The following is a 21,793-nucleotide window of genomic DNA, read 5'->3' on the forward strand; positions in this document are numbered from 1 at the left end:
TACCCTTTACCCAGATTTCCCAGTGGTAACCTTCTTGCAAATCTATAGTACAATATCACAACCATGATACTGACATTGATACATCCACCGATCTGATTCTATCATAATTTTTTAAAAGATGTCAAAATACTCCATTGAGTAGCTATACAATAATTTATTTTAATTTAACCATTTCCCTACTAGTAGATACTGAGATTGTTTCTAAAGTTTTGCTATATCATCATTGACTTTTTCAGAGATTAAAAATAACATTCAGGCAAGGGAAGTATACACTAAATCAGTAATGTGTTGAAGAATTATATGAATGCAGTTATTCAAAGAAAATTCAAGTAATGAAAAAATTAGAAGGGGACTTTAATTGTTCTTTATATTTGCTGAGGATTATTTTCTTTAGTCTTTCTCTAGTCTCTTTTTTGTTTGTTTGTTTGTTTGTTTGAGACAGGGTCTCACTCTGTCATCCAGACTGGAGTGCAGTGACACGATCTCGGCTCAAGTGATCCTCCCACCTTGGCCTCCTGAGTAGCTGGAACTACAGGAGCACCACCACGCTCACCTAATTTTTTTGTAGTTTTTGTAGAGATGGGGTTTTACATTTGGCCAGGCTGGTCTCAAAATCCTGAGCTCAAGTGATCTGCCCGCCTTGGCCTCCCGAAGTGCTGGGATTACAGGCATGAACCATGTACCCGGCCCCTTTTTTGTTGTTTTTTTGAGACAGGATCTTGCTCATAGCCAAGGCTGGAGTGCAGTAGCATGATGATGGCTCACTGCAGCCTCCCACACTCCAGCAATCCTCTGGGACTACAGGCATGCACCACCACACACACACACACACACACACATATATATATATATATATATATATATATATACACATATATTTTTTTTTTTTTTGAGATGGAGTTTCGCTCTTGTTGCCCAGGCTGGAGTGCGATGGTGCGATCTCGGCTCACTGCAACCTCTGCCTCCCAGGTTCGAGCAATTCTCCTGCTTCAGCTTCCTGAGTAGCTGGGATTACAGGTGCCCGGCACCACACCCGGCTAATTTTTTGTATTTTTAGTAGAGGCGGGGTTTCACCATGTTGGCCAGGATGGTCTCAAACTCCTGGCCTCTGGTGACCCACCAGCCTCGGCCTCCCAAAGTGCTGGGATTACAAGCGTGAGCCACTGTGCCCGGCCTATTGTTTATTTTATTTTTTGTAGAGACAGGGTCTCACTGTATTTTGCCCAGGCTGGTCTTGAACTCCTGATCTCAAGCAAACCTCCTGCCTCAGCCTCCCTAAGTGCTGGGATTACAGGTGTGAGCCACCACACCTGGCTCTCTAGTCCCTTTTGACTCTACTTACTCTAATCATTTATATAATTTACTATACATACTATATAACTATTGTAAAAATTGTTCTGCTCCCATCTGAAACTTCAATTCCCCTAATCTGCAAATAACAAAATGGTGAAAATCCTTTATTCCATCTTATTATATGGCAATCAAAACAAAGATGCATTATCAAAAAGTAAATGAAATCCATGTCAGAAAATTAAATTATTTATAATTAGAACCTGTGTGAACAGCAGCATGTACATTAAAGGGGAAAGAAAGGAAAAGTCTGTTACTATACTTCTTGTAATTCTGATGGGGCTCTGGGTTACTCTGATGGGACTGTCAATCATTGGCTCTGCCTCTCTGACCACAGACTAAATATATGACCAGTCTAACCTGTTAAGCATAACAATATGGACACTGGGAGAGAAGGCCTCTTGAAATCCTTTGCTGAATGGATCATGTACAAGCTGCCAAGAGTTCATCTCTGTGGAAAGGGTGTCCCTAAAAGCAAAGCTAACACAAATGAAAGCAGAAGCAAGAAACGGAGACAGAGAGAGACCAATTACTGCTTGAGCAACTGGAATCAGTCATGTCTGAGGGCATATAACCCCTGGACTTTCTAATTATGAAAACCAATACATTCATTTTTTAATTTTTTTCTTAAGGTATCTTGAGATGTGTATCTAACACTTATAACTGAAAGAGTTTAAACTTATCATAGGCTACATAATTAAACTCTAAAAATTATGTTTATAGTAGATAGCTTTTAAATATATGTATATATATTTTGAGACAGGGTCTCAATCTGTCACCCAGGCTGGAGTGCAGTGGCATGACCATAGCTCACAGCAGCCTTGAACTCCTCAGCTCCAGTGATCCTCCTGCCTCAGCCTCCAAATAGCTAGAGGCATGTGCCACCACGCCCGGGTCTTTTTTTTTTTTTTTTTTTTTGAGACAGAGTCTCGCTCTGTCACCCAGGCTGCAGTGCAGCAGTGCCATCTCGGCTCACTGCAACCTCCGCCTCCCGGGTTCAAGCGATTTTCCTGCCTCAGTCTCCAGAGTAGCTGGGATTACAGGCATCTGCCACCACGCCTGGCTAATTTTGTATTTTTAGTAGAGACGGGGTTTCTCCGTGTTGGTCAGGCTGGTCTTGAACTGCCAATCTCAGGTGATCCGCCTGCCTCAGCCTCCCAAAGTGCTGGGATTACAGGCGTGAGCCACTACACCTGGCCTTTTTTTTTTTTTTTTTTAAAGTAGAGATGAAGTCTTTCTTTGTTGGCCAGGTTGGCCTTGAATTCCTGGCCTCAAGGGATCCTCTCACCTTGGCCTCCTTGAATGCTGGGATTATAGGCATTAGCCACCATGTTTTTACCTATCCAACATTCTTCCTTCCTTTGGAAACCTGTATTTCACATTGTATCTCCTTATCTCACATTGTTCTGATAGGGCTGCATCACAGTACCCACTGCCCATTCACCCTCGGGGTTGGGCATATGATCATAATAGCCCATTTCTTTTCTTCAGGATGGCCACATGACCCAAGCTGGGCCAATCAGTGTCTTTCTCTGGGACTTCACGCTTGAAGCTCATAAGGAAGACTGACTTTTTGTCACGGTGCAGGCAAATTAAAAAATTAATGTAGCAGTCAAGTAACATGCATGTAATAATCAGTTTATAAAAAGATCAAACAGATGAAACTAACTTTGGAACAGCAAAAAAACACATAAGAATATTCTATCTAACAGCGAGGGAATGAGAAAACTAAAATGTGTGCTGAGAAAAAAAAGTGCTATAGTGATGTAAAGATACACATATTAGGCCGGGTGCAGTGGCTCAATCCTGTAATCTCAGCACTTTGGAAGGCTGAGGCAGGAAGATTGCTTGAGGCCAGGAATTCAAGACTAATCTGACCAACATAGCGAGACCCGATCTCTACTTAAAAATAATAATACATAAATTAGATGCCTCCACCAGTTTAGAATGTAGAAAAACATTTGGAAAAAGAGAAGTTTGCCCCAGTATTTTTCTAGGCAGAAGATAACCAGCTAGGAAGTGGTGGACTACAAAAAGAAAAGAGGAAAATAACAGGAAATAGGAAAGATAGACAAGGAGTATCCCATGGGATGTGTTGGTTGATGGAATAGTGGCCCCTATGCAAGTCAGGGGCCACTGTTTAAATAGTTTTCACTATTTGGGGAACTTTAAAATGATAATTATAGTCTACTCTAGATTATCCAAATTTTGTGTTTTCCATGAAAAAAAAAAAAAGGTTACCTTCAAATAATCAGGATAGATAATAACAAACCGTTTGGTTAACACTTTTTTTTTTTTGTTTGAGACAAAGTCTCCATCTGTTGCCCAGGCTGAAGTGCAGCGGCATGATCTCGGCTCACTGCAATCTCCACCTCCCGGGTTTAAGCGATTCTCCTGCCTCAGAAGTAGCTGGGATAACAGGCGCACGCCACCATGTCCAGCTAGTTTTTGTATTTTTAGTAGAGATGGGGTTTCACCATGTTGGCCAGGCTGGTCTCGAGCTCCTGACCTCAGGTGATCTTCCTGCCTCGACCTCCCAAAGTGTAAGGATTACAGGTGTGAGCCACCGCACCAGGCCAATTCAGCGTATTTTTTTTTTTTTTTTTTTTTTGAGACAGTCTCCCTCTGTTGCCCAGGTTGGAGTGCAGTGGCATGATCTCAGCTCACTGCAACCTCTGCCTCCCGGGTTCAAGTGATTCTCCAGCCTCAGCCTCCCGAGTAACTGGGGCTACAGGTGTGCACCACACACCTGGCTAATTTTTGTATTTCGGCCAGGCATGGTGGCTCATGACTAATCCCAGCCCTTTGGGACGCTGATGTGGGCGGATCACCTGAGGTCAGGAATTCAAGACCAGCCTGGCCAACGTGGTGAAACCTCGTCTCTACTAAAAATACAAAAATTAGTTGGGAGTGGTGGCGGGCACCTGTAATCCCAGCTACACAGGAGGCCAAGGCAGGAGGATTGCTTGAACCTGGGAGGCAGAGGTTGCAGTGAGCTGCGATTGTGCCACTGGGCAACAGAAGCAAAAGCTCATCTCAAAAAATAATAATAAAAATTTAAAAATTTTTGTATTTTTAGTACAGACAGGGTTTCGCCATGTTGGCCAAGCTGGTCTCAAACTCCTAACCTCAAGTGATCCACCTGCCTCGGCCTCCCAAAGTGCTGGGATTACAGGTGTGAGCCACTGTGCCCGGCCTGGTAAGCAAGAATTCTATGCAAGGGAATAGGATAGAAAAAATGGAACCACTTTTTGACTAATCTGAGTCAAGTTTCTTGTTTTCTTTTCTTTTCTCTTTTTTTTTTTTTTGAGACCGAGTCTCACTTTGTGCAGTGACACAATCATGGCTCACTGCAGCCTCAACCTCCTGGGATCAGCAATCCCCCCACCTCAGCCTCCCTAGCTAGGCCCACAGGTGCATACCACCATGCCTGGCTAATATTATTTTTATTATTTTTGTAAAGATGGAGTCTCTGTATGTGGCCCAGGCTGGTCTCGAACCCCTGGGATCAAGTGATCCTCCTGCCTTAGCCTCCCAAAGTGCTGGGATTACAAATGTGAGCCACTGCCATTGTTCTGAGTCAAGTTTTTACACACAGTTTATTAGTCTGTTCCAAATGCAGTCAATTTCACATTTGAGGATCAGTCTGAAAGTCAATTATGATATGAGATGAATGCAATATAAAATGAAAGCTTATTATTATTTCTTTCAGATGTCTGAAACTTGACGGTACACAGCATTGTTCTTTTTTTTTTTCCACAGCATTGTTCCTTTTTTTTTTGAGACACAGTCTTGCTCTTGTTGTCCAGGCTGGAGTACAATGGCGTGATCTCAGCTCACTGCAATCTCCACCTCCCGGGTTCAAGTGATTCTCCTGCCTCAGCCTCCCAAGTAGCTGGGATTACAGGCGCAAGTCACCATGCCCAGCTAATTTTTGTATTTTTAGTAGAAACAGGGTTTCACCAAGTTGGCCAGGCTGGTCTCAAACTCCTAACCTCAGGTGATCCACCTGCCTCGGCCTCCCAAAGTGTTGGGATTACAGGCGTGAGCCACTGCACCGGACCCACAGCATTGTTCTTAATACAACATTTGGGAATAGTGTCCCAATGGAGAGGCGGTATGGTACAGCTGAACACTGGTCTTCTAAGATAGAGACCTAGTTCAAGTTCTAGCATTGTTATTTCCTTGTTATATGAACTTAATTAAGCTAATTTGCATCTTTAGACTTCAATTTCCTTGTCTATAACAGAAGACAAGATTAGACAGTCTCAAAGGTCTCTTCACATTCAAAAATTGGCTGGGTGTGGTGGCTCATGCTTGTAATCCTAGCATTTTGGGAGGGCAAGGGGTATCAGGTAAATCAATTGAGGCCGGGAATTCAAGACCAGCCTGGCCAATGTGGTGAAACCTCGTCTCTACTAAAAATACAAAAATTAGCCAGGTGTGGTGGCAGGCACCTGTAATCCCAGCTATTCAGGTGGCTGAGGTATGAGAATCCCTTGAACCCAGGAGGTGGAGGTTGCAGTGAGCTGAGATTGAGCTGCTTCACTCCAGCCTGGGCAACAGAGCAAGACTCTGCCTCAAAAGAAAGAAAAAACAGTTTCATGACTTTCTGAGGGACATACAAAACCAGGAAAAAAAATAAAACTTTTTTTTTCCTCAAAGGATTTTTTTTTTTTTTTTTTTTTTTTTTTGAGACAAGGTCTCACTCTGTCACCCAAGCTGGAGCATAGTGGTGTGAGCATAGCTCACTGTAGCCTTGAACTCCTGGGCTCAAGGGATCCTCCCACCTCAAGTCTCTTAAATAGCTGGGACTATAGGCATATGCCACCATGACTGGCTAACATTTTTTTTAGAGACGGGGTCTTGCTATGTTGCCCAGGCTGGTTTCAGCCTGTTGGTCTCAAGCAACCCTCCCGCCTTGGCCTCTCAAAGTGCTGAGATTATAGGTGTGAGCCACCACATCTGCTGGATTTTTAAATTTTTATGGGGCTTTCTTTGGCTTTGCTCTACAAAAGGGAAAAATAGGAAAAACTTCATTTCTGAAATTTTCTTAACTTTCACAAGTCCAAAATTGACACAAATATTATAATAGCTTGGCAAGTATAATCCTATAAATTACAAGAATGAAGAAAAGTTTCCTCAAACCAACAACTTCAACTTACCTGGAAATTGAAATCAAACACATCTGAGGTTTAAATATCCCTTAGAAATAGTTAATGTTAAATTTTTTCTGATTTTTATTTCATTTTCAAAAATTCCCCTATCAGTGGTCAATTTTTTTTTTTTTTTTTTTAAGAGACAGGGTCTTGCTATGTAGCCCAAGCTAGACTCCAACTCTTGGGCTCAAATGAGCCTCCCAACTCAGTCTCCCAAGTAGCTGGGACTAGAGGTGTATGTCACCACACCTGGCTTGGCCAATTCAAAATCTAGTTCACGGAGCAGTTATAGTTCTTTTAAAAAATTAATATAAATGGAGCTGACATTTAACCAAGGTTTCAACTATATGCAAATCATACAAAGATTCATTATATGTAACATCTTATGGTTTTATTGAGTTATACATTTGAATCATTCAAAAATGTGAGGCTGACATGTGACAATGAGGGAGCCTATATCTGTTCAGCACATACCTTAAGGTGGTATATTTTCCATTCTAACATCTGCAGTAACTAACAAGTTGGGTCAAGGGACATGTTTCTTTGTGAGAAATGTTCCCTCAGAAGAAAACAGCTAACTGAAGATGACTAGGAAATGTTTTATTTGAATGACAGAAGTCTGTTTAATCATTTAAAATATGGAGCAGCTAAAAGACAGAACTAAATATTATGGAACCAGAAAGGATTTGAAAGGGGTCCTTTCCATGTCTTTTCACTTATTTATTTATTTATTTATTTACTTTATTTTCATTATTATTTTTTTTGAGACAGAGTTTCGCTCTTGTTGCCCAGGCTGGAGTGCAATGGCACAATCTCGGCTCAATGCAACCTCCACCTCCCAGGTTCAAGCTATTCTCCAGCCTCAGCCTCCCATGGAGCTGGGATTACAGGTGCGCATTACCATGCCTAGCTAATATTTTTTGTATTTTTAGTGGAGACGGGGTTTTGCCATGTTGGCTAGGCTGGTCTCAAACTCCTGACCTAAAGTGATCTGCCCGCCTCAGCCTCCCAAAGTGCTGGGATTACAGTCGTAAGCCACCGTGCCCAGCCCTTTTCATTTATTTTTTATTATATTTTTTGATGGATGACTAATATAAGTTGCGGCAGTATTCTAGAATTTGAAGCTTTAGAAGTGAAATGTTTCTTGCAATCAGTGTTCAGGTTTAAGTTAACTGTATGTGAATTTAAGCAGAATGAATCAGTTAACTCTTTGGACCTGATAATTTCACGTCAGATAATTTTCAAGGCTTCAGATTTGTAGGCCTGAGGGAACAAGCTTAGAGGTCAGTTACTTTTAGTAAGAACTTCTTCTGACAAAAAAACACACATATGCTTCTCAACACAAATGTTTAAGCTACAAACAAAAAATATTACCTCTTTGAAATGAGACATCCAGTTTGCCAAGGTAAGGTGGGAGCTCCTTTAAAAAGATATGGTTGAAAAAAAAGTTAACTCTCAAAAAATAATAAGATTTTAATGTGTTACATTAAGACACAAAGATATGCTTCTTCAACATATAGAAGACTAAAACACTACAAAACATGTTTACATAGGCACCCTTTAGCAGAACATCCCTAACAGCAAATTAACCATATTACTTACTTATGCCATCTACAAAAAATATATCTGTACTCTTTAATATAGACCTTTTCACAATAATATACAAAGATTTCAGTAGAAAAATGTCAGAAATACACAATTCAATGAAAACAAAAGAAAAATAACTAACAATTAATAAATCTTTAAACTAATTAATAATTAATGAAATGTTAATTGAAATTTAATTAGCAAATTTTGGTATAATTATGCTCAGTACTAGTAAATATTATTTTTATTTTATTTTATTTTATTTTATTTTTGAGACAGGGTATCACTCTATTGCCTGGGCTGGAGTGCAGTAGCACAATTACACCTCACTGTAGCCTTGATCATCTGAGCTCAGTGGATCCGCAGAAGGATCCATCCTTTTGGGAGGCCTTCTTTTGGGAGGCCTCAGCCTCCAAAAGCACTGGGACTACAGGCATGAACCACCGCACCCAGCTGGCAAATGTTCTTTTACCCAATAATTTCCCTTCTGGGAGCATATTTAGAGAAATAATCTTAAAATAGAGAAAACACTATATAAATAACTTTTATAAATACAAATATTTATATATCTTTATAAATAACTATACAAAAAGCTAAAGATAGAGAAAGCTTTATCTTTATGCATAAAGCTGTTCAGTGCGGGCCGGGCGCAGTGGCTCACCCCTATAATCCCAGCACTTTGGGAGGCTGAGGCAGGCATATCACCTGAGGCCAGGAGTTTGAGACCAGCTTGACCAACATGGTGAAACCCTGTCTCTACTAAATACAAAAAATTAGCCAGGTGTGGTGGCGCATGCTTGTAATCCCAGCTACTTGCGGGGGCTGAGGCAGGAGAATTGCTTGAACCTGGGAGGCGGAGGTTGGAGTGAGCCAAGATTGCGCCATTGCACTCCAGCCTGGGTGACGAGAGCAAAACTCTGTCTCAAAAAAAAAAATTCAGTGCAGTGTTATCTATAATGGTGAAAACTTAGAGCTAATCCAATGTCCAACAATCGAAGAATGGTTAAAAATAACTATATATCCACACAGTAGAATAACTATAGTCATTTGAAATGTTTATGAAAGATAAGTATGGAATCTGAAAGGCCAAATACAGTATGATTCCAACTATATGACATTCTGGAAAAGACAAAACTATGGAAACAGCAAAAAGATCAGTGGTTGGCAGAGGATGAGGGAATGGGGTACTGAATAGGCAGAACACAGAATTTTTAGAGCAGTGGAACCATTTTGTGTAATAGTATAATTGTGGATACATGTCATTATAAATTTGTCCAAAACCACAGAATGTACAAGAGTGAACCCTAATGTAAACTATGGACTACGGGCAATAATATTGTGTCAATATATGTACCAATCTGGTGCAGATGTTAAAAATGGGGGACCCTGTGTCTGTGTGGTAACCATGCTGGTAGGTGGGAACTCTGTATTTTCCACTCAATTTTGCTGTAAACCCCAAACTTCTCTAAAAAATAAAGTCTATTTTCTTTAAAGCATGGAAAAGGCTGGGCGTGGTGGCTCACACATGTAATCCCAGCACTTTGGGAGGCCAAGGCAGGAGGATCACCTGAGGTCAGGAGTTCAAGACCAGCCTGGCCAACATGGTGAAACCCCATCTCTACTAAAAATACAAAAATTAGCCAGGCATGGTGGTGCATACCTGTAATCCCAGCTACTCAGGAGGCTGAAGCAGGAGAATAGCTTGAACCTGGGAGGCAGAGGTTGCAGTGAGCCAAGATCACGTCACTGCACTCCAGCCTGGGCGATGGAAAGCGTGGAAATATGTTTATCATTTATGTTTCCTTGTTCTTTTTTTCTTTTTTTATTATAATGTTTCTTTTTTTTTTGAGACGGAGTCTCGCTCTTTTCAACCAGCCTGGAGTGCAATGGCATGATCTCGGGTCACTGCAACCTACGCCTCCTGGGTTCAAGTGATTCTCCTGCCTCAGCCTCCCGAATAGCTGGGATTACAGGCGCACGCCAACATGCCCGGCTAATTTTTGTATTTTTAGTAGAGATGGGGTTTCACCATGTTGGTTGGCCAGGGTGGTCCCGAACTCCTGACCTCAGGTGATCTGTCTGCCTGGCTAATTTTTGTATTTTTAGTAGAGACGGAGTTTTGCCATGTTGGCCAGGCTAGTCTCGAACTCCTGACCTCTGGTGATCTGCCTGCCTCAGCCTCCCAAAGTACTGAGATTACAGGTATGAGCCACCGAGGCCGGCCATTATCATGTTATAATGTTAAAGTGTCTAAAATTCAATATACATGATGCACAGTGAGAATACAAATCTAAAAAACATAAAAGGTAGAATCCTTCTACATAAGGTAGAATCCTGTTAACATAAGTGTTTTTTTGGTAGTAACATTATGCATGATTTTTCCTTCCATTCACGAATATTTACTATAATGAATATGTACATTATAATGATCTTTTTTTGAGACAGAGTCTCACTCTTGCCCAGGCTGCAGTGCAGTGGCGCAATCTTGGTTCACTGCAACCTCCGCCTCCCAGATTCAAGTGATTCTCCTGCCTCAGCCTCCCAAGTAGCTGGGATTATAGGGGCACCACCATGCCTGGCTAATTTTTGTATTTTTTAGTAGAGATGGGGTTTCACCATGTTGGCCAGGCTGGTCTCGAACTCCTGACCTCAGGTGATCCACCCACCTCAGCCTCCCACAGTGCTGGGATTACAGGCGTGAGCCACCGCACCCTGCCTCGTTTTGTTTTTGAGACAGGATCTCACTCTTTCACCCAGGCTGGAGTGCAGTGGCGCAATCTTGGCCCACTGCAGCCTCAACTTCCCGGGATCGAGTGATCTTCCCATCTCGGCCTCCTGAGTAGCTGGGACCATAGGTGTATGCCACCACACCTAAATAATTTTCCCTTTTTTTTTTTTTTGAGATGGAGTCTTGCCCTGTTGCCCAGGCTAGAGTGCAGTGGCACCATCTCAGCTCACTGCAACCTTCGCCTCCCGGGTTCAAGAGATTCTCCTGCCTCAGCCTCCTGAGTAGCTGGGATTACAGGTGTGCACCACCACGCTGGGATAATTTTTTTATTTTTAGTAGAGACGGGGTTTCACCATGTTGGCCAGGCTGATCTCAAACTCCTGACCTCTCGGGTGATCCACCCGCCTCGGCCTCCCAAAGTGCTGGGATTACAGGCGTGAGCCACTGTGCCCAGCCAATTTTCCTATATTTTAATGAAGATGGAGTCTTGCTATGTTGCCTAGCCTGATCTTGAACTCCTGGCCTCAAACAATCCTCCCACCTCAGCCTCCCAAAGTGCTGCAGTTATAGGCATGAGCCAGTACACTTGGTCTCAAAATAGTTTTTTAAAATTTCCTTTGACGTTTAGTATTTAATCAGTGTTTAAATAATATTAGACATTTTTTACTGAAGCAATATCTGATATTCACTATTTTTAAAAAAATCTTACAGGCCGTGACATCTATTAGATATTAGTTTATCATGCATTTTTACTTACACAGTATTTGAGATCAGAGATGTTTACATTGACCCCAGTTGCTCTCTTTAGATTCTCATCATGTGACACTACAACTTGTTCATCTTTTGTGATATGGCAGTCCAATTCTAGCATATCAGTTCCGATTTTAACCGCACTGAAGAAATAAAAGAATGACATTCTGACACTTAAGTATACATTTAGGTTACATGCATCAGATCTAACAATTCAGAGTTACAAATCCAAAATCCCATAATACTAAAATATCTCCTTAATACCATCACTTAGTATGACTTATTAATATGAAAATATTCTAAGTGAACTGAGAATAAAAGAATCATGTTGCCTCCTTTCCATATCCAGTTATCCTTAATTCTTCAACTGAATATAATAGACAGAATACTGAATCTGAAGTTAAGAGATTTGATATTAATTCCTGCTTTGCTGTGAATTTGCATAATTTTGGGCAAGTAAATTCTTCTCTCAGGGACTACATTTTCACTTCTATAAAATGAAAGGATTAAATAACAAGACAAGGATGCTTGCTTTTATTTTTATTTATTTTATTTTTTTGAGACAGAGTCTTGCTCTGTTGCCCAGGCTGGAGTGCGATGGCATGATCATGGCTCATTGCCTTCTCAAACTCCTGGGCTCAAGTGATCCTCCTGCCTCAGCCTACTGAGTAGCTGGAACTACAAATGGATGCCACTCTGCCCGGCTAGTTTTTTTATTTTTAGTAGAGATAGGGTCTTGTTATGTTGTTCAAGCTGGTCTTGAACTCCTGGGCTCATGTGATCCTCCTGCCTCAGCCTCCCAAAGTGCTAGGTTTAAAAGCATGAGCCACTGCACCTGGCCACTTTTATTACTTTGATTTAACACAGTATTGAAAGCTCTAGCAATTAGGCAAGAAAAAATTAACAAAAGCATCCAAATTTGCCAGGCACGGTGGCTCACACCTGTAATCTCAGCACTTTGGGAGGCAAAAGCAGGCAGATCACCTCAGGTCAGGAGTTTGAGACTAGCCTGGCCGACAAGGTGAAACCCCATCTCTACTAAAAATACAAAAAAATTGGCCAGGTGCGGTGGCTCAGGCCTCTAATCCCAGCACTTTGGGAGGCCAAGGCGGGTGGATCACAAGGTCAGGAGATTGAAACTATCCTGGCCAACATGGTGAAACCCTGTCTCTACTAAAATACAAAATGCTCTTCTAGGAGCATTCGACTGGTAAGGGAAGAATGCCTCAAGAGAGCATGCGTACAACTCCAGTAAACACACTGCACATGTGGCCCCTCCCAAGTAGTGGCAGGCAGCCCTTCCCAAGGGAAGAAACAAGGCAGAAGAGACGCAAGACCCCGGAAGTATCCTAACATATAAAACCCTAAGTCAAAGGTCAAACTGGGCACTTGATCTGTGAAGTCACCACTTGGCCATCTTCCAAATGTACTTTACTTCTTTCCATTCCTGCTCTAAAGCTTTTTAATAACCTTTCACTCTTGCTGTAAAACTTGCCTTGGTCTCTCCTTCTGCCTTAAGCCCTCAGTCAATTTTTTTCTTCTGAGGAGGCAAGAATTTAGGTTGCTGCAGACCTCTATGGATTCACCGCCACTAACAGAAGGGCCTATGTCTGTTCCATATTTTCTAATGTTTATGGTGTTGGGCACATTGTAGGTACTTAATATATTTCTAAATGAGGGGAATGGAGCCATGTTTTCATTATCAACATCTATTAATATTTTAAATTTTAATTAATTCCAACTCATTTGGCACCTAAGTGTTTATCAATCATGATCCAAATCCATAGTATGTAATATGTAGTCATTCAAAGAATATAGAATTCACATGGAATAGCATTGTTGGGGTATATCTGAATTTTAAAATAGGTATGATGATGGAGACAGGAGACAGCCAAGGATCCCTGGTGGAACCCCACCTTCAAGCCTAAAACAACCTAATGGCTGAAAGACTGAACTGTTGGTCCAGGATAAAACTGCAACCCCGAGGGAGAACTGCCCTTGTTCGCTCACTTTTTTTTTTTTTTTTTTTTTTTTTGGTCGGTGGGTACTGAGTTTCGTTCTTGTTGCCCAGGCTGGAATGCAACGGCACAGTCTCGGCTCACCGCAACCTCCACCTCCCAGGTTCAAGCGATTCTCCTGCCTCAACCTCTCAAGTAGCTGGGATTACAGGCGCCCCACCATGCCCACCTAATTTTTGTATTTTTGGTAGAGACAGGGTTTTACCATGTTGGCCAGGCTGGTCTCAAACTCCTGACCTCAGGTGATCCACCCTCTTCGGCCTCCCAAAATGCTGGGATTACAGGCGTGAGCCACTGTGCCCGGCCTGCCCACCTTTTCCTGACTAATTTTTTTTTCTTTTAGACAGAGTCTCACTCTGTCACCCAGGCTGAAGTGCAGTGGCATAATCTTGGGTCAATGCAACCTCTGCCTTCCAGGTTCAAGCAATTCCCACACCTCAGCCTCCCGAGTAGCTGAGATTACAGGTACCTGCCACCACGCCTGACTAATGTTTGTATTTTGAGTAGAGATGGGGTTTCACCATGTTGCCCAAGCTGGTCTCAAACTCCTGACCTCAGGTGATCCGCTTCCCAAAGTGCTGGGATCACAGGTGTGAACCACCATGCCCAGCCTCTCGACGGATTCTTTCTGAATAATGCCCACGTGTGCACTGCAGGGAGGGGGTGGAGCCATGGGAATTTGTCCCTTATGCAGGGGTGAGGGGCCTGGCCGCTTCAGCTCATGTGTGGTGGCCTGGTGATCAGTCTGTGAGGTGGGAGCCTGTTAGCAGGACTTCTTTTTTTGCCGAGAGCTTTCTTTTAATAAATTCCTGCTCTCGTCACCTTTGAATGTGTCTGTGTGCCTAATCTTTCCTGGTCGTGTGACAAGAACCTGGTTTTAGCTGAACTAAGGAGCAAAAACTTCTGCATCAATCATATGATTCTATTGATGTAAAATAAAGTTTATGTAAAAAAAGTTTGTGTGTAAATTTTTAAAATAATAGAAAGATATAAGGCCAAATCATAACAGGGGTTACCTCTTATAAGGGAGATGAGTAGGAATGGGAGTAGGAAAGTGAGCAGGCCAATTTTTTACTTCACATAGATTATTTGAGTTGTTTGAATTTTTAGAATATAAACTTTTATAATGGAAAAACAAATATACTGCCATTAAGAATATATCTCTTAGCCAGGAATGGTGGCTCACACCTGTAATTCCAGCACTTTGGGAGGCCAAGGCAGGCGAATCACCTGAGGTCAGTAGTTCAAGGCCAGCCTGGCCAACATGGGAAAACCCTGTCTCTACTAAAAATACAAAAATTAGCTGGATGTGGTGGCACAAGCCTGTAATCCCAGCTACTCGGGAGGCTGAGGCAGAAGAATCTCGTGAACCCAGGAAGTGGAGGTTGCAGTGAGCCAAGATTATGCCACTGCACTCCAGCCTGGGTGACAGAGCAAGACTCTGCCTTAAAAACAAACAAACAAAAAATCCCAGAAGATATTATCTCTTATTTACAAGACGATATTATTGACATCAATTTATTCAACCTCAACATAATAAATTACAGCAGGAATTTAATCTAATAAACACTGAGCATCCTTTTATTTTTATTTTTTCAGACAGAGTTTTGCTCTTGTTGCCCAGGCTAGAGAGGAGTGGCACAATCTCGGCTCACTGCAACCTCTGCCTCCCAGGTTCAAGCGATTCTCCTGTCTCAGCCTCCCGCGTAGCTGGGATTACAGGCACCTGCCACCACGCCCAGCTAATTTTTGCATTTTTAGTAGAGATGAGGTTTCACCATGTGGCCAGAGTGGTCTCGAACTCCTGAACTCAGGTGATCCACCCGCCTCGGCCTCCCAAAGTGCTGGGATTACAGGCATGAGCCATGGCACCCAGCTGAGCTAGTGTATTTAAAAGGATGCTCAGAGGCTGGGCACAAGGGCTCATGCCTGTAATCTCAGCACTTTGGGAGGCCAAGGCGGCAGATCACCTGAGGTCAGGAGTTCGAGACCACCCTGGCTAACATGATGAAACCCTGTTTCTACTAAAAATAAAAATAATTAGCCAGGCATAGTGGCACATGCCTGTAATCTCAGCTACTCGGGAGGCTGAGGCAGGAGAATTGCTTGAACCCGGGAGACAGAGATTGCAGTGAGCCAAGATCGCACCATTGCACTCCAGCTTGGGCGACAAGAGCGAAACTCTGTCTCAAAAATAAATAAATAAATAAATACACTAGCTCACATGATTCTTATTTTATCTGTGAATCACCTATGTGGGGTAAATGTATATTCCTGTATTCTTACAACACATAATATAAAAATATTATAAAGTCATGCACCACTTAACAATGGGCGTATGTTCTGAGAAATGTATGGTCAATTTTGTCATTGTGCGGACATCACAGAGTGCACTTACACAAATCTAGATGGTATTTATACAACTATGTTATAGAGTATAGCCTATTGTTCCGTGGTTACAAATCTGTACAGCACATTACTGTACTGAATACTACAGGCAAATGTAACACAGTGTTAAGTACTTGTGAATGTGTCTAAACACAGAAAGGGTACAATTAAAATATGATAAAAAAGATAAAAATGGTACACCTGCATTAGGGCACCTATCATGAATGGAGCTTGCAGGACTGGAAGTTGCTTTTGGTGTCACTGAGTGAGTGGTGAGTGAATGGAAGGCATAGGACATTACTGTACAGTACTGTAGACCTTATAAACACTGTATACTTAGGCAACATGAAATTTATTTTAAAAATAGACCTGGCATGGTGGCTCATGCCTGTAATCCCAACACTTTGGGAGGCCGAGCCAGGAGGATTGCTTGAGGGTCAGGAGTTGGAGACAAGCCTGGGCAACATGGAGAGATCTCATCTTTACAAAAAAAATTTAAAAATTAGGGAGGTATAGTGGCACATCTCTGTAGTTCTAGTGACTTGGGATGCTGAGGCAGGAGGATCGCTTGAGCCCAGGAGTTTATCTATGATCATGCCACTGTACTCCAGCCTAAGAGACAAAGTGAAACCCTGTCTCTTAAAAATATAATAAAATTTAAAAAATACCTATTTAGCTTACTGTAACTTCTTTATAAACTTAAATTTTAAAAAACTTTGACTCTTTTGTAATAACACCTTAAAACATAAACATTTTACAGTTGTACAAATATATTTTCTTTCTTTATATCCTTATTATGTATTTTTCTATTTAACATTTTTAAACTTTTTTTTATTTTTTTTTTTTACACAGAGTCTCACTCTGTCACCCAGGCTGGAGTGCAGTGGCATGATCTCAGCTCACTGCAACTTCTGCTCCCCAGGTTCAAGCAATACTCCTGCCTCAGCCTCCTGAGTAGCTGGGACTACAAGTGCGCGTCACCATGCCAACTAATTTTTGTATTTTTTAATAGAGACAGGGTTTCACCACATTGGACAGGCTGGTCTCGAACTCCTGACCTCATGATCCGCCTGCCTTGGCCTCCCAAAGTGCTGGGATTACAGGCATGAGGCACTGCACCCAGCCAAAGTGTAAAATTAAAGGTGCAGTTGCTCTGGCCTGTAATCTCAGCATTTTGGGAGGCCGAGGTGGTTGAATCATTCTACAAAACCCTGTCTCTACAAAAAAATATGAAAAATTAGCCGGGCATGGAGGCATGCACCTGTAGTCCCAGCTACTAGGGAGGCTGAGGTTTGAGGATCGCTTGAGCCGGAGAGGAGGAGGTTAAAAAAAAAACAGTGTGTTCTATGCTGGCAATTAAAAAAAAAAACTATACATATTACCTCAGAAATCTTTCTAAGTTTGAAGTTTGTCTCTAGCCGAAATGCTGGCTATTTTTAGAAATGTTTAGGAATTATTTGAAAAATATTTTCTATGTATGTTTATTGTTATTGACAAACTAATAGATAAAAAATTAGAACAATAATAAGTGTATCTAGGACAACTTGTAAATTATTCTACAAATTTGGTATGTAAATAGCTAGAACACAGTGAGAAAATAAAATTTTTTTTATCACTTTTGCCTTCAAAAATTTCCATGAATAACAACATGCACCTACTTCCACTAAAATATGGGATATTTTATAGCTGAATTTCTGACAAGCTGTTGACAAATTAAAATAAAAATACAAAAAAGAAGTTGGAGATGCCAAGGTTTCAACATTTCCAGAAAAACAAATAAAAACTCTAGCTCTAAAAGAAAATGTGAAAGAAACTCCACAGAAACAATGCATAACAACTTAAGATAGGCGCCATGTTAAAGAATTTATTTGAATCTCATTTACTCTTCACAACACTGAGGTTGTATCACTATTCCCATTTCATAGATAGTCATATTAATTAGATATTCTAAAATATTTATCATGAGAACCAGGTCACTGATTAATTACTTTGACTGTCTGCCAACTTACACTTCTAGCTATTGCTAATACAATTTGCTTCTTTCTCCTTACCATTCCGGCTAATACCATAGGGATCACATTGTCCTACGGGTATTTCTTAAGGCAGCCTGGTTTAATAACCTAGTTTTATTAGCCCTTGAGAATCACATCTTACATACTCAAGGGTTTAGTGGCTCTGTGTGTATGTATGTGTATAGTACAATTTCTTAGTTTTTGCTTCTACGCTTTACTATGAAGGAGGCTCTGTCTCCTTCATCAGTCTTTTGCTAACGTTCTGTTTTATTCCTGAATGTCCCATTCCGTATTTCATTCAGTAAGCAACTAGTGAGTGTCTATTTATGTCAGAGCCTGAGTTAGGCATTAAGAATTTTGAAATCAGTAAGAAAAGATTCCTGCTCCTAACGAAATAATAGAAGGCTGGGCACGGTGGCTCACACCTGTAATCCTAGCACTTTGGGAGGCCAAGGCAGGCGGATCACAAGGTCAGGAGATCGAGGCCATCTTGGCTAACAGGGTGAAACTCTGTCTCTACTCCAAGTACAAAAAATTAGCTGGGCATGGTGGCATGTGCCTGTAGTCCCAGCTACTCGGGAGGCTGAGGCAGGAGAATCGCTTGAACCTGGGAGGCAAAGGTTGCAGTGAGCCGAGATCTTGCCACTGCACTCCAGCCTGGGCAACAGAGTGAGACTCCGTCTCGGAAAAAAAAAAAGAGAAATAATAGAAGAGCCATATTCATAGCCTAAGGGAGATGGCGTTTGTGAAAGCATCTTATAAACCACATTAAAGGACATTTCATACACTGTGAGACATAATTACTTCTCTTTGTCAGTTTTAATTACTTCTTTTTTTTTTTTTTTTTTGAGATGGAGTTTCACTCTTGCTGCCCAGGCTGGAGTGCAATGGCACAATCTCGGCTCACTGCAACCTCTGCCTCCTGGGTTCAAGCAATTCTCCTGCCTCAGCCTCCCGAGTAGCTGGGATTACAGGCATGCGCTACCATGCCCAGCTAATTTTGTATTTTTAGTAGAGATGGGGTTTCTCCATGTTGGTCAGTCTGGTCTCAAACTCCCGACCTCAGGTGATCCACCCACCTCGGCCTCCCAAAGTGCTGGGATTACAGGCTTGAGCCACCATGCCCGGCCTTTTTTTTTTTTTTTTTTTAAGACGGAGTCTCGCTCTGTTGCCCAGGCTGTGCCCAGCTAATTTTTAAATTTTTAGTAGAAATGGGGTTTCGCCATGTTCGCCAAGCTGGTCTCGAACTCCTCATCTCAAGTGATCCACCTGCCTTGGCCCCACAAAGTGCTGGGATTGCAGGTGTGAGCCACTACACCCAGCTGACCCTACATTTTCAAAATAGCTCCTTCTTGTCTTCAAATGATAGCTCTTCTAGTCTTAATATCTTTTGATTTTCTGGTTAATTTTAATCAGGCTTCCCACACCAACTATTTATATTGTCATTAATATCTCCTCATCTTCACCTCCATTTTGAAATTTATATGGTTTGTGAAATGTGTATTTAAATATGTACATAAATAAGATCTAAGTTTTAGCTGGTCATTTTATTTTTACTATCTCTCCCTCAACTACCCATCCTATCAAGAATATACCATACTTAAGCATAGTATGTATCTTTTCCTGATTGTATATTACAACTCTTTAGTATTTAATATATAGTACCTTTAAAATAGTATGTTTATTTATTTTTATTTATTTAATTTGAGACAAGGTCTGGCTCTGTCACTCAGGCTGGAGTACAGTGGTGCCATCTCAGCTCACTGCAACCTTTACCTTCCAGGCTCAAGCCATCCTCCCACCTCGGCCTCCAGAGTAGCTGTGACTACAGGCTGCACCACCACGCCCGATTAATTTTTTTTGTGCATTTTCTAGAGACGGGGTTTCACCCTGCTGCCCAGGCTGGTCTTGAACTTGTGAGCTCCAGTGACCTACCAGCCTTGGCCTCCCAAAGTGCTGGGATTACAGGTGCGAGCCACTGCGACTGGCCAAAATAGTATGTTTAAACAGTGTTTTCTTGTTATTCAATGAAACAAGTATGAAACAAAACAAAACAAAAAAAACCTTCTAAGTTTCCTAGCAGTTAACAGTAGAATATTTGTAATTTTTTCAAGTACAATTTAAAAAAGTATGTATTCATAGCAAGGGCACTAATGTGTAACACACATACACAAACCACCACCACTAACAACGAAAAACTCAAAAAAAGAGGGGTTTTATATAAATTTCTAGGTCAGTTGATAAGCAGCCTTACAAATAAATACATCTAACAAACATTAACAATAGCATATGAAAGGTTGGGTGCCGTGGCTCACGCCTGTAATCCCAGCACTTTGGGAGGCCAAAGTGAGCAGATCACTTAAGGTCAGTAGTTCGAGATCAGCCTCGCCAGCATAGCAAAACCTCGTCTCTATTAAAAAAATAAATAAATAAAACTAAAAACTAGCTGAGAGAGGTGGCGGGCACCTGTAATCCCAGATACTCGGGAAGCTGAGGCAGAGAAATCATTTGAACCTGGGAGGTGGAGACTGCAGTGAGCTGAGATCCCGCCATTGCACTCCAGCCATTGCACTCCCGCCATTGCACTCCAGACTCTGTCTCAAACAAACAAACAACAACAACAACAACAAAAATAGCATGTGAAAGAGGTGTTCCCTTCTTCTGAAGTACTAGAAAAATCTCCAAAAAAAAATTTTTAAGTTATAGAAAGCTTCCACATGATACAGAAGGCTGTGGTACTTTTCAGTAGTTACTATTTGAACAAAATTATATAAAAACTGTTCAAGATGAAAAATATGTTATATTTAGCAAGTAAAAACCATTTAAATTAGATATCCTTTAAATATCAAAAAAAGTTAAGATCAAAATCTTCAAAGGTTAGAAAAAATTGTGATATTTTCAAATGTATCATCCTTTAAAATAACTTACTGTATAACCCAGTGTTTTAATTTCATAAATAATGGTGGTTGGTAAAAATTTAACAAAAAATATGGAGAAAAACATAAAATAATGTACCTTAAGCATGAAGAATGCTAAAATCACTCAAAGTTATGAGTAGTTTTTTTCTCAAGTTATATGTATCACCTACATCATGGGCAACAAATGATATATGATAGTGTGTGTATAGGTTGTAGAATTTGTACACATAAAATTATACATCTATATTTAGTTATGGCTAGCTAGCCAGATATGTAATCCAAGTACAGAAAATAAATAAAGTATTTAAATTAAAATAGTCCATTTCATGGTCTGTGATAGGAGGAAAAATTTTACTTTTTTTTTTTTTTTTTGAGATAGAGTCTCACTCTATTGCCCAGGCTGGAGTGCACCAGTGCAATCTCAGCTCAATGCAACCTCTGCCTCTCAGGTTCAAGCAATTCTCATGCCCCAGACTCCCGAGTAGCTGGGATTACAGGCGCATGCCACCACACCCAGCTAATTTTTGTATTTTTAGTAGAGACGGGGTTTCACCACATTGGCCAGACTGGTCTTGAATTCTGGACCTCAGGTGATTCACCTGCCTCACCTCGGCCTCCCTAAGTGTTGAGATTACAGGTGTGAGCCACCGTGCCCGGCCAAAATTTTACATTTTCGTAAGAGGCTTTTGAGATCATAAACAAAAGGCATCATAGTATAGAACAAGAAGAGTAAGAGATGACAAATACAAGGAAGATAGGATTTAGGTGAAACTAGAATATGAAAAAACAATAGCTTTGTACCTAATAATAACAGGAAAAATAATCTCTAAGGTGTCTTTGAATGATGAGAAGCAGAACAAAAAGTGAAGTCAAATTCTCCGAA

General features: G+C 41.2%; 1 protein-coding gene across 3 annotated transcripts in view; it reads right to left on the reverse strand.

Annotated features, from left to right (window-relative positions):
- The window catches only part of GDPD1 (glycerophosphodiester phosphodiesterase domain containing 1), a 55,975-nt gene that overhangs the window by 19,318 nt on the left and 14,864 nt on the right, over positions 1 to 21,793 (reverse strand). For all 3 annotated transcript variants that reach the window (XM_054537030.2, XM_054537031.2, XM_002827317.5), the window contains exons 3-4: positions 11,582 to 11,717; positions 7,884 to 7,929 (exon numbers count right to left, since the gene is read on the reverse strand). In XM_054537030.2, coding sequence (XP_054393005.1) covers positions 7,884 to 7,929; positions 11,582 to 11,717 — 182 coding nt within the window. The remainder of the gene's footprint in view (positions 1 to 7,883; positions 7,930 to 11,581; positions 11,718 to 21,793) is intronic.

Source organism: Pongo abelii, chromosome 19, assembly GCF_028885655.2.
Source record: "Pongo abelii isolate AG06213 chromosome 19, NHGRI_mPonAbe1-v2.0_pri, whole genome shotgun sequence".
In the NCBI taxonomy this organism is placed as follows: domain Eukaryota; kingdom Metazoa; phylum Chordata; class Mammalia; order Primates; family Hominidae; genus Pongo; species Pongo abelii.